This window comes from Macaca thibetana, chromosome 2 (assembly GCF_024542745.1).
Source record: "Macaca thibetana thibetana isolate TM-01 chromosome 2, ASM2454274v1, whole genome shotgun sequence".
Taxonomy (NCBI): domain Eukaryota; kingdom Metazoa; phylum Chordata; class Mammalia; order Primates; family Cercopithecidae; genus Macaca; species Macaca thibetana.
Genome location: NC_065579.1, coordinates 72,616,703 through 72,635,066, shown reverse-complemented (window position 1 = coordinate 72,635,066; position 18,364 = coordinate 72,616,703). Strand labels below are relative to the sequence as shown.

The 18,364-nt window shown below is 35.1% G+C and overlaps 1 protein-coding gene across 13 annotated transcripts in view; it reads left to right on the top strand.

Annotated features, from left to right (window-relative positions):
- Positions 1-17,899, top strand: part of MECOM (MDS1 and EVI1 complex locus) — a 594,443-nt gene extending 576,544 nt beyond the window's left edge. For 11 of the 13 annotated variants that reach the window (XM_050779936.1, XM_050779948.1, XM_050779947.1 and 8 more), the window contains 6 exons: positions 931-1,008; positions 6,605-6,774; positions 8,333-8,477; positions 11,181-11,417; positions 12,237-12,420; positions 16,350-17,899. In XM_050779936.1, coding sequence (XP_050635893.1) covers positions 931-1,008; positions 6,605-6,774; positions 8,333-8,477; positions 11,181-11,417; positions 12,237-12,420; positions 16,350-16,484 — 949 coding nt within the window. In that variant the 3' untranslated portion in view covers positions 16,485-17,899. The other 2 variants (XM_050779940.1, XM_050779941.1) reach the window with 2 other exon arrangements.
- The last annotated feature ends 465 nt before the right edge of the window (positions 17,900-18,364 follow it).

The following is an 18,364-nucleotide window of genomic DNA, read 5'->3' as shown; positions in this document are numbered from 1 at the left end:
CATCTTTAGAAATGGGTAGGTATCTGACTCAGGCATGCAACGTTATCTGCTCTTTGAAAAATATGTCACTTTCTTTCCAGAAAAAAAGCTTTTATGGGTACATACCTTGATGGATGAAGTCTCAGGATTTTGTCTGATCTGATACCACTCTATGTATAGGGAGTTATCACTGTGACTGACGTGTAAAATGAGTTGAAACATTTGAAATCTGTTTACATCAACCCAGAATCAGAAACTCTAACCATATTTTTATCCCCTTGTCTGGTTCAATTTTGTGAATGTAAAAATATCCAGTTAATAAGTGAGATGTATAGGAGTAATCAAAACTAAAGTCTATTTTCATAAATTGCTTGCTTATATGCGAATAAATTCAACCAGACCTTAGAATTAAGTCTTTATTTGTAGACTTATTTATTTATTTATTTATTTATTTTATTTTTATTTTTTATTTTTTATTTTTATTTTTTGAGACGGAGTCTCGCTCTGTCGCCTGGGCTGGAGTGCAGTGGCTGGATCTCAGCTCACTGCAAGCTCCGCCTTCCGGGTTTACGCCATTCTCCTGCCTCAGCCTCCCGAGTAGCTGGGACTACAGGCGCCCGCCACCTCGCCCGGCTAGTTTTTTGTATTTTTTTAGTAGAGACGGGGTTTCACCGTGTTAGCCAGGATGGTCTCGATTTCCTGACCTCGTGATCCACCCGTCTCGGCCTCCCAAAGTGCTGGGATTACAGGCTTGAGCCACCGCGCCCAGCCTTGTAGACTTATTTATATTAATATCTGTGAAATGGCTTTGTTACAAATTTTAAATACCAAAGAAATGTGAGTTCCATGCAAGATTAATTGAACCAGGAATAAGCATCTGGCTGCTGTGTGGCTTCAGTGAAATATAGTCGACTGTGCTGACTTTCTTTTATAAACATCTTTTCATGACAGATACTGTGGCAAGATTTTTCCAAGGTCTGCAAACCTAACACGGCACTTGAGAACCCACACAGGAGAGCAACCTTACAGGTTTGACAATGATATTTGCTAAATATCTTGACAAATATTGTAGTAATTAAAGTGAGTTCATGGACACGACTTCATAGGAGGCTTTTTTATGCATGTCTGAATATATGTCTATTCAATTTTGAGTCAGGAAAGAATTGACTAATGGCTGGGATCGAAATTAGAAGAGTTCTGGTTTCTTTAATCAAGGCTTCCTACCTCTCAGTTTAAAAGTTCTAGCACAGTGTCTAGGACAGAATAAGTACTTAAGAAATGCTAGCCATTTTAAATATTATTTTTTATTATCATTGTGTTCTCTTTTCTCAATAATTAGGATGATCTTAATTGACAAAAATCATAACATTGCAGCCTTCCTTTTCCAAGCCTCAGATCTCTGCTAGGAGTTAACAACCCATATGTACTTTTTTCCCCCAGCACAGCTAAGTCATTTTCCATGGGTTCCAATAGGAGGTTTAAAGAATAGATTTTAGGCTGGGCACAGTGGCTCATGCTTGTAATCCCAATACTTTGGGAGGCAGAGACAGGTGGATCCTTGAGGTCAGGAGTTTGAGATCAACCTGGCCAACATGGTGAAACCCTGTCTCTACTAAAAATACAAAAATTAGTTGGGTGTGGTGGCTCACACCTGTAGTCCCAGCTACTTGGGAGACTGAGGCAGGAGAATCCACTGCACCTGGGAGGTGGAGGTTGCAGTAGGCCAAGATTGCACCACTACACTCCAACCTGGGTGACAGAGTGAGACTCTGTCAAAAAGAAAAAGAAAAAACAATAAAGGAACAGATCTTAAACCTAGGGAAGTCTGGGGAGAAGAAAATGTGAAACTAGAGGTAGGACAGATAAAATAGAGTATATTATAGAAAAAGGGGTAATTTTATCAATAATTTCCTAAATTACCTCTTAGTTTATTCTATTACATGCCAAGATTAGTCATATGACACATTGAACACATCTAATTTTAATATTGTTTATGAAAGATTGAAAACAGACTTTTTCCAATTTTAAAATATAAACTACATTGTTTAATGTTCAATGCCTTGCACACAATATTAGGTACTCGTAAATATTTCTTCAAAGAATGAATATTATATAACTTAAGTAATATCATAATGTCATTCTCCTTTGAAATTCTTATACATTGCTTGTATGCAAAATTATTTTTTCCTGAGTGCTAAGTTTTTCTATTAAAACAAAAAAGTAAGATATTTATCACATTTCAAATATTTTTTTTAATGGTAAAATAAGAAAATGGGTCATTTGAGGATAATTGAAATCTTAGGAGAAAGCTGGAGGGAGCTAAACTTAAAACATCAGTGTTTTCTCAATTTCCTTGCTTTCCTACCTGTTTTATAAATCACTAATTATAAGTGATATATTTCCAATTTATACATGATAGAATGCACTTGATATAACAGGTCTCAGAGAGATGTAATACTGGGAAGTTTTAGATGATTTCCCCTTTTCAGAAAATTCTATTACCAGAAATTCTGCTTAAGTGGAAGGAACGGTTTCCGCACTTATGTTTTGTTATGGCAAGAGTACTGGAAACTATGTTGTCAGGTTCATTTTACTCTTTCTTTGTACATAAATTCAATGGTTTTATTCCACCCAATAATGGCGCTACTATCGTACATATATATTTTTTAAACCACAAACCAGAATTTTGGTATAGCTGGAGATCTTACACAATTATTTGTCCAGCCCCTCTGGTTTTATTTTTTTATTTATTTATTTTTTCCTTGTGGAAGAATTTCAATGAACAGTGTAGAAAAAATGAGGAAAACAAAATCACAATTAGGACATCATAATAATAATTGCTACAGGCAAGATCAATTGAATGTTAAAATGAGTGTATGTAGTGAACTGGAGTTTATAGTTTAGTTAATGTATCAATGTTGGTTTAATAGTTGTGACAAATGTACGTGAAATATATTAACAATGGGGAAAATGGGTGCTATGTACTATCTTTGCAACCCTTTAATAAATCTAGAACTCTTCTAAAATGAAAAGTTTATTTAGGCCAAATGTGGTGCTTCATGCCTACAATCCCAGCACTCAGAGAGGCTGGGGCAGGAGGACCACCCAAACCTAGGAGGTGAAGACCAGCCTGGGCAACACAGCAAGACATCATCTTCAAAAAAAGAAAAGTTCATTTAAAAAATAAAAAATTAGTGAGTGAAAGTTCAAGGAGAAACAGGATATTTGCATAGCCCCAAAATATCTTCTGCGAAATATTTGTTAATTAGAAAGAGAAAAAGTAGTAACCTTATAGTGGAGAAACGTGGCAGATACTACCTTATCCAAATGATCAGGGTTAACAATGCCAGAAGTTAGACATGTCAGCATCATGTACACTTGATAGGACACATTGAGAGGGCATATTGTCTCTGTGCTATTTTCCCCCAAAATTTATAACCTCACTCTAATAATGAGAAAATATCAGACCAACCCAAATTGCGGAAAATTCTATCAAATTCCCTATCGGTATTATTCAGAAGTGTCAGGGTCATTAAAGGCAAGGAAAGACTGAGGAACTGTCAGAGACTGTAGAAAACTAAGGAGACATGACAGCTAAATGCAATGTGGGATCCTAGATCAGATCCTGGAACAGAAAAAGAGCATTGGAGAAAATTGGTGATATTAAAATAAAGCCTGTATTTTAGTTAATAGTATTGCATCAACGTTAATTTCCTAGTTTTAATGAATGTTAGGTAACATGTTAACATTGGAGGAACTGAGGTAAAGGGTATATGGGAACCCTTTGTACTATCTTTGCAACTCTTCTGTAAGTCTAAAATTACTTCAAAAAGAAAAAAATTAACTAAAAAAATTTAAATGATATGTAAATTATATACAGATTATGTCTGCTTCCTGTGGCTGACCTGTGCCTTCTGGAAAGTTCTATTAGGTTTTAATACTTTATGTAGTAAAAGTTAAACATGGTCGCCTATATAGGAAATTATCTCTTCAGATAGATAAATACCAGTAGACCACAAACTCCTTGACAGTGGAATCCCCCCCCCCCGCCTTTTTTTTTTTTAATAGACAGTAGGTCTCACTCTGTAGCTCAGGCTGGTTCTGAACTCCTGGCTTCAAGCAATTCTCCCACGTCCACCTCCTGATTATTAGCAGGAGGAGGGATTATAGGCAGGTGCCACCATGTCCTGGATAATCCATATCTTATTCATCTCTGTGTCCTTGATGCATCAGCCCCTCTGTTTTACAAATGAAAAAATTCAGATTTACATATGCTAATTGCCTTCTGCAAAGTCTGATACTAATAGAGTCAGGATTAAAACCCAGGCCCAGAGCTCTCACTTCAGCGTTTTTATTTTGCATCATGATATCAAAGGCTCTTCTGACCTTCATGTCTACATCCGATAACTAGGAAGGCTTAATAGTATAGTGCCCATGACTGTGTTATGTGTTCATTTTAAGAATTCCTAAAACTTAAGCTCTTATTGGAGTTGTGTAGAAGGAATTGATTTTTTATTTAGAGCATTCTTCTTCTGGCCAAGACTTTAGCAGAGGAGAGATAGAAAGTAACAACTGATCATTGGTTAGAACATGCTTCTTTAGATTTGAGAAGATGATGCTTACTAGATTTGGAAAAGACCCTTTGTGTGCAAGCAGAAAGTTAGAAGCATGGCAGAAACATAATCTCTCTTCCTCATGATTTGTGTAGAAAGTGTTTTGGGTGAAAAAAAATTTTTAAAGTGTTTCGTGGGAGTATGTTTACTCTAACAGGGTTTTCTAGGTTATTCTGCTAAGCACAGAATAAATTGTGCTAAATATAGCATGGTTCTCATTGCAGTGGACCTTGGAGGTAAACAGAGTTATTGCAGAGAAGGTCATAACTTTGTATGCATTTTTTTTTAAAAAAAACAGGGGTTAAAATATTACAACTACCATAATGTGGGGTTTCACACATTTTTTATTAATATTGTAAGTGAGGAAAGTTGAAGAACCTTATGATGCCAGAATAGTTTTTTAAGGGGGAAAAATTAAATCAGTACTTGTGTTGGTTTATTGATACTATGCCAAAGTAACTAGTTCAACAGATTATTTTTCCTACTGAACTGACTAGATTTCTGGCATCACATAAGGACAGCCACAGAAGCCCAAGAACTCTAGTGGAATGGGCTGATTTCTGCTTTAGAGATCTTGAACCACTGACTCTGCCTTCAAAAGTGGGAGGAGAAGGGCCCTTCACACGTGGAAGGATGAGTTAAGAATTTTCTATCCTCTAAGATTGAAGTTTTCATTTAATAGTCATTTAGAGGCTGGACGCGGTGACCCACGACTGTAATCCTGGCACTTTGGAAGGCTGAGGTGTGTGGATCACTTGAGGTCAGGAGTTGGAGACCAGCCTGGCCAACATGGTGAAACTCTGTCTCTACAAAAATACAAAAGTTAGCTGAGCATGGTGACACGTGCCTGTAATCCCAGCTACTCAGGAGGCTGAGGCAGGGGAATCGCTTGAACCCAGGAGGCGGAGGTTGCAGCGAGCCGAGATTGTGCCACTGCACACCAGTCTGGGTGATGGAGTGAGGCTTCATCTAAAAAACAGCAACAACAAAAAAGTCATTTGGAGAAAGTTAACTTTTTTTTCCAAGTAATATGTCCCCCCAAATCACAGAAACAAATCATGGCAAATAATGGAAACTTTACCTTAAAATGATAGAGGATAATAACCTCAATTACTAAAAACCCTTTTCTTCTTCACTGATGAGGACTAGGGGAAGGGGGCCTTGCATTTTTATATTTTCATTTTATGACTAAAGGAAAACGTTAAAAATAATTTATGGTATTTTTATCACATGGACAACAGAAACAATTAACCAACCAATAACAAGTGCTTTCATGAAAAACTGACCTAGTTCAGACTGCTAGAGACTCTTTCAGACAAAGAGAAATGAAAAATAAGGAGTAATAGGAAGGGAGATAAATGGAAGACCTTTGCTTTTATTTCACAAAGTGAATTTAGTGGCATTATTTTTTTATAACAGTTTAAAGATTAATAGAGAAAAGGCTTTATGGTAGCTGATTCTTGGGTATCACACTGAGTTATTTACATTGTCTTAGTTTTAAAAGTCTAGAATGTTCATTACTATTTTGAAACAGATAATGGAATTTTCTTTAGGATTAGCATCTGAGAAAGTGAATTTCCTGAGAAATTGGTTAATCAGACTGCAATTTTGAATTAAAAAGTGATATATTATTGTATTTGAAAACTATATAAATGTTTTATGTTTGTTTACCAAAAAATTAATTGTATTGTCCTAAGCAGAAGATAAAACAATGCTACTGTTCCTCAATGTGCTTTATTTTATGAGGTTTACTTAAAATATTGGTACTGATTAATGAATTTGGGAGCAATCAAATCACTAATATTTTATGGTTTTTGATAAAGTCATGAAAGTCTTTAAAGCGACCACAATCTATTGGAATTAAAATCTTAACTGTGTGAATAGTATTCTCCCCATGCCTTTCCTTTAAAATGTTGTTTTACGATGGAGATGATTTTTGAAAGCTGGCTAACTAGTCTTGAGAAATACCTTTTAATGTGCTTGTAAATATTTTCTCTTTGTTTATTTTTCAGATGCAAATACTGTGACAGATCATTTAGCATATCTTCTAACTTGCAAAGGCATGTTCGCAACATCCACAATAAAGAGAAGCCATTTAAGTGTCACTTATGTGATAGGTGTTTTGGTCAACAAACCAATTTAGACAGACACCTAAAGAAACATGAGAATGGAAACATGTCCGGTATGTAATAAATTGTGCTATAAGTCAAATATGGCTTCTTTTTCATATTTTAAATAATAATAAGATAATGTGATCTCTCTTCTTTTATTCCACTTTGACACCAAATCAGGTCTGATTGTAAAAATTTCCAGCAGGTTTCTATTGAGATTTTAGAATAATGTGAGCAATGTGACCATTGATTAATTGATGATTCAGTGGCCTTATTTGTATTATGTTTTTATCTTCCTGAATTCATGTTAATGGGTACTTTTAAGCAAAGAGGACAATGACCTAAACTCGCAGGAGGCTTATGAAACAAGATTTCCTTAATTGCAGGGGACCGTCTTTTCACCTATTGGCACAGAATGTGGCCCCTAGGCATGGCAGAGTTTCTAGAGTGGCAGCCCCAGAATGTCACCCTCTGAATATTAATCTAGAAAGCATAGCTGCTTTTGTAAAAGGCTTGCAGCTCAGAGAACCTCTCTTGGTAGTTTTTGCTATGACTCGGAATATGAAACTATTGACATGATCAGAGCAACCCATAGCAAATAATAGTGGTACTTTGTTTTCGTCACAAATTCTTATATAAAATTAAGATAAAAGTAACTGGCATAAAACTAGACTTTTCTTAACTGGAACCTTGCCAGCACATATTTAGCAGAAGGGATTGTAGGTTTTCTAGTCTTTGGCTTCTAATAGTTAGATAATAAGTCATTAGGTAACATTTGCCAGCTGGCATATGTGTGCAGAGCCAACCTGTGCAGTCACAATTTGTCTCCAGAGAATAAAGGTTATGCTTTGGGAGTAGGGGAGGAGAGATACAGAGTTCAGGCAAAGAGATTTAAGAACAGAAAAAAGTTGGATTAATACAGACTAGCAATCATTATTGATGGAATTTTTAAATTATTAATCTTTCTTCCACTGTAAAGGCACATTGTTTATGATCTTGTCTGATTACTACCTAAAAGTATATACTGTTCATCCCCCTCAAAGTCAGCAATTTAATGATCATAGTTTTAAAATATTAGATTTTAGGTACAGAAGTATAATCCAATATGCAGAACTGACCACACTGTCTAACTGTGTGTACCCTTAGATCAGACAACTATAATTTTCTTATCAAAGTTATTTTAGGAAAAATAGTTAAACGTGTAACACGTCAACGTTAATACTTGTTGACCTCTTTTAGGTGAGAGGATGTTAGATTATAACCTCTTTTAGGTGAGGGGATGTTTTAACCTCTTGTTTTTGTCATATAGACTATTGTGATGAACTATTATACTATAGATACTTTGTAGACAAGATAAACAACAGGAAGCTAATGTTGGTGTAAAGCTCAACCACATACAAAGTGTTTATAGTTGATTAAGTTTATGTAAGCCTTACATCAATCCTGTGATACAGGTATTGTGAGTCTCGCGTTTCATGGCCAAGGAAGCTGAAGACCTCCTAAAGTTATTAATATTCATAGGGCACGTTTGAAGAAATAACACTGATCAAATTCATAAGGAGTGAGTTTCCAAATAAGTAGCTAGATAAACAATAATCTTTGTTATAAAAGGCTTTCTGCTCCACGCAGGTACAGCAACATCGTCGCCTCATTCTGAACTGGAAAGTACAGGTGCGATTCTGGATGACAAAGAAGATGCTTACTTCACAGAAATTCGAAATTTCATTGGGAACAGCAACCACAGCAGTCAGTCTCCCAGGAATGTGGAGGAGAGGTAAAGCTGTTTTTTACTCTTTAAACTCTGTGACGACTGAAATGAATATGTTTTAAAATATACTTTGTATGCTCACTTTTGTGGCACAACTATTACTTCAGTCACCAAAGACTGGTATATATTTAGTACATATTAAATACCACATGTGCTTCCAAGCATTTTACATGTATTAATTAATTTAATTTCATGATAACCCTGTGAGACAGCCACTGTAATTTTAGCAGTGAAGGAACAGAGACATTGAAACTTAAACTGTTGTGTCGGAGGTCACATAAGTAGTCAATGGGATTCAACCTTAGCTGTCTGGTTCCAGAGCCCATAATTTTACCAGGATTTACCTAATTGATAGCTGAATAGAATCTGTTATCAAAATTTCAGAAGTAGAAGAAAAGGCCATCACAGGGATTCAGTTGAATCACTGATCAATACTGATTACTATTATACATTATAAATTTATATATATTACAGGTAATATATGATTCTCTCTATATATGTATTATACCTATATACGTATATGTATATTCTGTATATATGTAATATACATATTACAGTACATATGTATATATGCATTTATGTATGAAATACCCATGGAGTTTCCCCCAAATATATTTTACATAGAAACTTTTTTAGTCTTCTTAAGATTCTATTGCTACTTTATGTCCTCTTAAGTGACTACTCATTTAATTCTGGTCTGTTTATTTCAGTGGGTATGACCATCCTTGTTTTTACCGACCTGATGCACTGGCTCCTTTTGTCATCATCAACATTAAGCATGAATAGCTTAATTCATTTTAAAAAGCTTTTAATGCTGTTAATGATAATACTTAACAGTTACCCAGCACTTCACATTGCATATGAAGTTAATGAAACACAATTTCACCAAAACTACTGGATTTAATTTTTCTTATCTATAAGCTATATTAAATATCTGTTGTTGAGAAGTAGACTTTTCTGGACATAACTATATAGTGACCTATTAAATTAGGATGCTGCATTGTAAATTTTAAAAAAACATGACATTAGTTGAAAGTTCCATTATTTTTCGTCATGCAAGTATTTTTGGGTTAGTGTCCTCTATTTTTGATGTTATTAAAAGTCAAACTTAATTATTTTATGTAATTTCTTCAAGGCAAGCATCAAATAAACATTTTTTACTCAAATAACCAAAAAGAGACCACTTCTGTTCTTCAACCTGTGTAAAAGTGTGTCTAAGAAAAACAAGAAAAAAGACCCTTCCAGTCTCTCAGAAATCTGATAACCACACCAGTGTGCAGTTGGATGTATCTTTCCCTTTACTCGCCCATTTGTGTGTGTGTTTCTGTCTGTCTGTCTGTCTGTCTGTAAAAGGGAGAGGGGAAGTAGATGATCAGAAGGACAAAGTAGCAAGAACAAGCAAGAAACAGTAACAATCTTACACTTTGATAATGATATTTACTTGATGCAAGTAAGAACCGTTGAGCAAAACACACCATTTGGGTTCTGAGATGCCTATTCAAATTTTCTAGCCTTTAATTGGCGATTTGTGAACCTGTATAGCTGCAACATCTGGCTTCAACATGTCTAAACAGCACAGAAGTAAGAAGGTTGAGTCATCTAAGTTTTTCCCCTGAACTCCTGTCAGGCTACTTTTGATGAATAATTCATTCCCTGCAAATTGCCACATTTGAAAACTTAATTAACAAATAGATTTTCTTAATTATGTTGGCTTTTGTTACTTTTGATTTTCACCCATGTACTCTTTTGTTCTTTTATTTTTTTCTTTCATTTTTTTTTAAATAAAAATTTTAATCCACTCATGCAAGCAAGTTGGCAGTGTATTTGGAAACTAATTTATGTCTGTGTATAAATTTTCACCATTCTTTGATAAAAGAGGTTAAGAGATTATTTATATTAAAAACTTAATAATGATATGACTTTTTCTGGTCAAATGGATTCTTACTATCTGTTTTTGTCACATCCAAGATTGTTTTATTTATTTTTTAATGCTGAGAAATCTGAATATTAAATTATACTCATTTTTGTTATGTGGGAAAGTGATGGGGGTGCATTGTTGATACCTGAGCTTTTTCCACCCTGGTGTTTCCCTGAGAAACAAGGAACTATTTCACATTCAGACTGTAAAAAATAATTTGAAAATAGTACAAATAAGTGAGCTCTCAATTACTTCCAAATTTGGATAGAGTGGCTAAGTGGAATATAATATAAATGTCATCTAGTTGTTTCTTGGCAGCTACTTTAAGATTGTCTTTGGACTTTTAGATTCACTTTAGGCATATGTATTGAAGCTACTGCCCATGAGTGATATGAGTTTTCCAGGAATCTATTATTTTAAATGGCGGGTACTTATATGGTAATTAGGTAAATTGTGCTAAGAATGTATTTGTGTGCCTTTTTATATGATATATATAGAAATGTCAATTATCAAGCAAAGTCTGATAAGAAATAGGAGACCAAGATTGTTTCTTGGGTTCTGCCAGAGGCTTCATTTATAATCTGAACAATCATACAATTATTTTTTTCTTTATCTTCCCATTTGTGAGGTCACATTATTTTTTCATGGTTGACATAGAGCATAAACAATAAAAAATTTCCTGTGTAAGTGTTGGAAATCTAAACTGTTGTTGGGAAGACATAATAAAGAAACAAATTACGATTTTAAAAGTGAAACCAACAATTGGACTTTTTTTTTAATGCTTTTGAAAGAATGAATGGCAGTCATTTTAAAGATGAAAAGGCTTTGGTGACCAGTCAAAATTCAGACTTACTGGATGATGAAGAAGTTGAAGATGAGGTGTTGTTAGATGAGGAGGATGAAGACAATGATATTACTGGAAAAACAGGAAAGGAACCAGTGACAAGTAATTTACATGAAGGAAACCCTGAGGATGACTATGAAGAAACCAGTGCTCTAGAGATGAGTTGCAAGACATCCCCAGTGAGGTGAGTACCTTGGGTGACTTTAGAAACTAAGTTATAGTAGATCCACATATGGTTGCAATTCCTCCTGTGATAAGCAATTTGTGAGTTATAAATAACAAAAATTAAATTTGAATTAGTAAGGGATACTCAGTGGATTGGATTTAAATAGATGAAAAGAAGGTGGCCATCAACATAATCCACAAGCGTATAAATACATCAGGTTTTGTGCAACTCTGATTAACCTGAGGTGGGAAAAATAAAATGAAAACTACATAAGTACACAATCATTTATTGTTAGATTCTACCTATAAAACTCAAAGAAAAAAAGAGATTTTGACATATTTAATTTATGCAATAATCTGGTATGATCATCAGTTAAGTATAATTGAGATAAATTTCACTTCATCAGACATATATGTGATCTATATAGATGATAACTTTTTAAATGAAAAGAAATAACCAAACAGTTAAATTGATGGTACTATTATATTTTCATGATAGATATTGACTAAATATTGTCATAACTAGCTTTACTTTAAATGGAAATTATGAATATATGAATTCTGTCTCTGCACATTACTGACAAATGTGTCACTGACTTTAACTCTTTATCTCAAATATATGCTTGGTTTTAGTTACTAAAAATCTTAACAGAAATATGTTTTTAAGGCATGATGTTTGCAAATATTTATAAAAACCCAATAATTGATGCATGCTACTTAACCCTGCAGATACGTCATATGAAGTTTGTCAGTTGTACAGATAGATTCAAATGAAAGTGATTTGATTAGATAACAAACTGAAAAAAAAATTTCTGTGTTTTTCATTGGTTCATTTTAGGTATAAAGAGGAAGAATATAAAAGTGGACTTTCTGCTCTAGATCATATAAGGCACTTCACAGATAGCCTCAAAATGAGGAAAATGGAAGATAATCAATATTCTGAAGCTGAGTTGTCTTCTTTTAGTACTTCCCATGTGCCAGAGGAACTGAAGCAGCCGTTACACAGAAAGTCCAAATCGCAGGTACAGATTTTCCCATAGTACAGCATCATGGTTACATTATGCATGAAACGTACATTTCCTTTGATTACCAATAAGCAAATATTCTATCTCTGAAATATTTTAGAATCCAAACAGGGTCAGATGCTTTTCTAAAAATGTTCCTATCTTTACTGTGTTTATGACCAAATCCAAAACAGTTAAGCAAGAAAGCAATTAATTTAGCTGCATTCTGCATAGAAATTTTATGACAAACCCTATCCTACACTCATCTTTCCTTGACTTTGTAATTCTCTTACTTCTGTACAGTTAGTTCATCATGTTTGTTTGCAAATGTTTATGTGTTACCTCAGAGTCATTTTCCATGTCTATACTTTTGTCAATGTAATTATATATTAAGATTTTTCTGAAAAGTGAATTCTATTTTTTGTCCCCTTCTGTCTAGTAAATTGTTAGGTGTAGTTAATTAGTAAGTCATCTCATGTTGTAATTTAATAGTAAAATGAGGATCAGAAATGAAGTGAGTTGCCAAAGGTCTACACCAACTTATTGGCAGATTTGGAAATAAAACCGGTCAATTTTAAATTCAACGGATGAATGAGTGAATGAATGGTACTCAGATTTGTTAGGCTGTACAGCATTGTATCAGCACTATGATAACTAAAAATAAATCCATTAAAGAGTCCATAAATAGCAATTAAAAGAGCCTCAGTGTTTTTGTTACAAAATAAAGGAAGTCAGTACTTTTTGTTGGACATCCACACTCAACCAGGTTGTTCATTTAGGTCAATTAAACTTAAAGAAACTTCCTATTGCCATATTTATTGGGCACTGTGGTCTAACTGCCTGGTCCATTAGGTCATTTTGTAGGTGGCCTGAATGTGACCATATTAGTTTGTTCATTTGGAAATGATTTTCTGTTTGGGTAAGATGTCTGGGTTGGTCTTAACAGCAAATGTAGTAATATCCTAAGGAAGGTGGGAAAAACATTGTGTCAATGGGATAATACAAATCATTAAATAATACTCAATTTAGTAAAAAGTTCTGAGATATTATGTATGGTAATAGGCAAAATAAATGTTCTTTCTCAATTGAAGTCAAAGCAGCCAGCATCTACAGAGGCTCCTGGAGCCTACCTCCATGAACTTGAGAACATCACTTAAAGACTATAGGTACCATTTCCTCATTGTAAAAGGGGTAAGTGGATTTTTATTCAATGGGGATAAAAATTAAGTTTTCAGTTTTTAACATTAAAGGTAAACTAGCTAGAGTAGACATTTCATTTTTACGTAGAGATATCCATAAGCAGTGGCTAGTTTTTTTTAACCCTTGATTTCCCATTCTTCTATCCTTGTTGATTAGAGATAGCTGGAGTATTCAGGTTTTTGGTTTTTTGTTACTTGTTTCTTTGTTTGTTTTTGAGACAGGGTCTCACTCACCTGCTAAGACTGGAGTGCAGTGGTGCAATCACGGCTCACCATAGCCTCGACTTGCTGGGCTCAAGTGATCCTCCCACCTCAGGCATCTGGATAACCGGGACTATAGACACTCACCACCATGCCAGGCTAATTTTTCAATTTTGTGTAGAGATGGGGTTTCACTGTGTTGCCCAGGCTGGTCTCAAATTCCTGAGCTCAAGCAGTCCTCCCACCTCAGCCTCCCAAATTACTGGGATTTGTATAGGTGTGACCCATTGCACCTGGACATGGTTTTTTCTTTTTAAATTTCTTTTAATTAGTTCACCAAAAATGCTTCTCATTTATTATAAGATATAATACCTAAAAACTCCAGAAACGGCCAGAAGTGATAGAAGGCAAAAGGGCCTGAAAACCTAGAGATGAGGGATATAATTATAATACATTTTAGTACCAGCATTTTGACATAAAGTCCCTGCCCAACTGGGCTGTTACCATTATAAGAAATACTAGCATTTTGCAATCCTAAGTCATATTTTTCTTGTTACTTGATCACGTTATACAGGTAAGTTGAAAAGGCCTTTTTGCAAATTCACTTTATTTCATAATACCATTCATTCATTCATTTATTAACTACCAGCTATATGCTGGGCACTGATCCTTGTATATGAAAATGTTTATTTCCTTTGATTACCAAAAGGCAGATATGCTGTTTTGCCATTTTCTAGAATCTAAAGGCTCAGATGCTTTACTCAAAGCATTCATATATTTATTCTGTAATTTTTATAGTGATTGAATTGAAAATAGTTGACCAGTACAATAGTAGCTGCATTTTGCATGTGCTCTTCCTCAAGAAACTCTATCATGTAAAAATTAATTTCATGAATAGGTACTATTTATGTATTAGCTCAGTCAGGCACACTGAGCTAAACACTTTATGTAAGTTAGTGCGTGTGATTCCTCCACAACTCTTGGAGGTCAGTACTGTTATTACTATCATCTGTTTTATAGGAGGAAAGTAAAGCTTAAAAGATTAAGCAACTTGCTCAAGGTCACACAGCTAGGTGAGTAGAGGCAGGTTTAAAGCCAGGATTAAAACTTAAAATTCCAAAATTTTCTCTATACTCCCTTTTATCTTCCCAAATATCAGAATTTAACTCTTTCAGAATATTCTTTATCTTTTTCTCTAAAAGTAGGTGCATAATCAGAATAGATAATTTAGGTTCAATGCTCACTTAACCCATACTTTAACTGTGCCAAAGATAAGTACTCTATATTATTTATTCTTAATTCCTTAGTATCTAACACAGAGCCTGGCATAGAGTAGATGCTTAAGAAATATTTGTTAAATGTATCATGAGATATCGTAGAGGTCCAGAAGGTAAACTGCATACATAAAAGTCAAATGTGTACATTTAGAGCGATGACCCAGCAAATCAAAATCAGCCTGCAAGGGCAGATTTTCTAACTGAATGCAGTGATTACGGAAGAAACCACAGAGTGGCCACATGTCTCAGCATGACTCCCAAAGATGAAATTCTGCCTAACAACAGAGGCATTTTGTCTTTGTTTACAGACAGTGGAATGTCTTTGGCAGGACTTTAATGATTCCACTTCAGCAGCATTTTGACAAGCAAGTTTAACAGTGGATGAGACCAACAATAGGGAATCAACAGTGAAAAGTTCACTCACAAGTCAAGACCAAACATTCCATTTGAATATTTTGCTTGGCAGCAAATGGGGGATTCTCTGAACAGTTATTTAAAATTTGACATGATAATAGGGAAGAAAGAGCACTTCCTCACAGAGCACCTCCATGCAGCTTCTGCTCAGCAGACATTGGAAAACAAGTTGATTAGAACATTGTTGGGTCATGTGTTTGGTTGTATTTTTTTTGGTAGAGCTGATTTGATCCACCTCAACTTGTGGGTGTCAGTACTGAGTATGTCAAGCATGGAGGGAAACTGGAGAAAAGACACTGGATTAAAAGTTGGGCAGAAATACATTTTAGTTATGCTTCTCCCAGTATGTATCTAATTGAGTGACTTTGGGCAAGTCACTCAAGCACCTTCAGTGCTTTTGGTTATAAAGTGTAGGAGTCAGGCTGTATCCTCTACTAGGCCACAGCTCTGTCAAGGTAGGTCTATGGATAGAGACCTATTAATATTTTTGGTTTCAGTCATAAGCACACAATCATATTTTTGGTGAATTGAACATATGTAGTGGATGGATGACTGTATTTGCAGTTGAGCAGGAGACCAACTCATCTTTCTCAAAGGAGGCACTATTTGCATTTTAGGTAGGATAGTTCTTTTTGGTTCTGTAGAGTGTGTCACTTTTGGGGTCTCCTAGGCACTAAAGGTCAGCAGTAATCCCATGTGATTTCTATGAAAAAATATGCTTCTTTTGCCAAACACACCCAGGAAGGATGCCCCTACTCAGGGTCCCATCTCTTTCCATTTTACCAACAATATTCTTTGAACTAAAAGTGATGTTTTTCAAATGCCATTTACTAAGTCTCTCTCCTTTTTACCCCAGGCATATGCTATGATGTTGTCATTGTCTGACAAGGAGTCCCTCCATTCTACATCCCACAGTTCTTCCAACGTGTGGCACAGTATGGCCAGGGCTGCGGCGGAATCCAGTGCTATCCAGTCCATAAGCCACGTATGACGTTATCAAGGTTGACCAGAGTGGGACCAAGTCCAACAGTAGCATGGCTCTTTCATATAGGACTATTTACAAGACTGCTGAGCAGAATGCCTTATAAACCTGCAGGGTCACTCATCTAAAGTCTAGTGACCTTAAACTGAATGATTTAAAAAAGAAAAGAAAGAAAAAGAAAGAAAAAAGAAACTATTTATTCTCGATATTTTGTTTTGCACAGCAAAGGCAGCTGCTGACTTCTGGAAGATCAATCAATGCGACTTAAAGTGATTCAATGAAAACAAAAAACTTGCTGGGCTGAAGGCATCTTCCAGTTTACCCCACCTTAGGGTATGGGTGGGTGAGAAGGGCAGTTGAGATGGCAGCATTGATACGAATGAACACTCCATAGAAACTGAATTCTCTTTTGTACAAGATCACCTGACATGATTGGGAACAGTTGCTTTTAATTACAGATTTAATTTTTTTTCTTCGTTAAAGTTTTATGTAATTTAACCCTTTGAAGACAGAAGTAGTTGGATGAAATGCACAGTCAATTATTATAGAAACTGATAACAGGGAGTACTTGTTTTCCCTTTTGCCTTCTTAAGTACATTGGTTAAAACTAGGGAAAAAGGGTATGTGTATATTGTAAACTATGGATGTTCACACTCAAAGAGGTTAAGTCAGTGAAGTAACCTATTCATCACCAGTATCGCTGTACCACTAATAAATTGTTTGCCAAATCCTTGTAATAACATCTTAATTTTAGACAATCATGTCACTGTTTTTTAATGTTTATTTTTGTGTGTGTGTTGCGTGTATCATGTATTTATTTGTTGGCAAACTATTGTTTGTTGATTAAAATAGCACTGTTCCAGTCAGCCACTACTTTATGACGTCTGAGGCACACCCCTTTCTGAATTTCAAGGACCAAGGTGACCCGACCTGTGTATGAGAGTGCCAAATGGTGTTTGGCTTTTCTTAACATTCCTTTTTTGTTTGTTTGTTTTGTTTTCCTTCTTAATGAACTAAATACGAATAGATGCAACTTAGTTTTTGTAATACTGAAATTGATTCAATTGTATAAACGATTATAATTTCTTTCATGGAAGCATGATTCTTCTGATTAAAAACTGTACTCCATATTTTATGCTGGTTGTCTGCAAGCTTGTGCGATGTTATGTTCATGTTAATCCTATTTGTAAAATGAAGTGTTCCCAACCTTATGTTAAAAGAGAGAAGTAAATAACAGACTGTATTCAGTTATTTTGCCCTTTATTGAGGAACCAGATTTGTTTTCTTTTTGTTTGTAATCTCATTTTGAAATAATCGGCAAGTTGAGGTACTTTCTTCAAATGCTTTGTACAATATAAACTGTTATGCCTTTCAGTGCATTACTATGGGAGGAGCAACTAAAAAATAAAGACTTACAAAAAGGAGTATTTTTCCCCTCTGTGTGGTATTTTTCCTTCATGCAATTTTACTTTCCCTTTGGGATCCAATGATTTAAAGATATGATGGCTGGGATCTTGATGCCCTACAGATATGCGGAATGTAGAGCATGTTTGTTTTGTTTTGAGATAGCATAAGTGATAGTTCTTGGGCAACAGTGAGTCTCCCTCATTGCTCTGAACTTTCCCCATGTGGTGCAGTCAGGGCTCAAGTGCACCACAACCCAGTCCTGGTATCACTTCATGTTCACAGCATCCACTTAAATTAGGACAAAGAGCGACTTACAGGTTTTCTACAGATTGTATGCCAAAAGGAACTCAGTTTCTTATTTTTGTTTTTCATTATGCAAGTAGTGTTAACTGATTCACAAAGGGGGCGAGGGGGAATCTTTGACTTTTCTATGCTTCTTTTAAGTTTTTATCCACATGCAAAATATCCTTTTTTCATTGTTA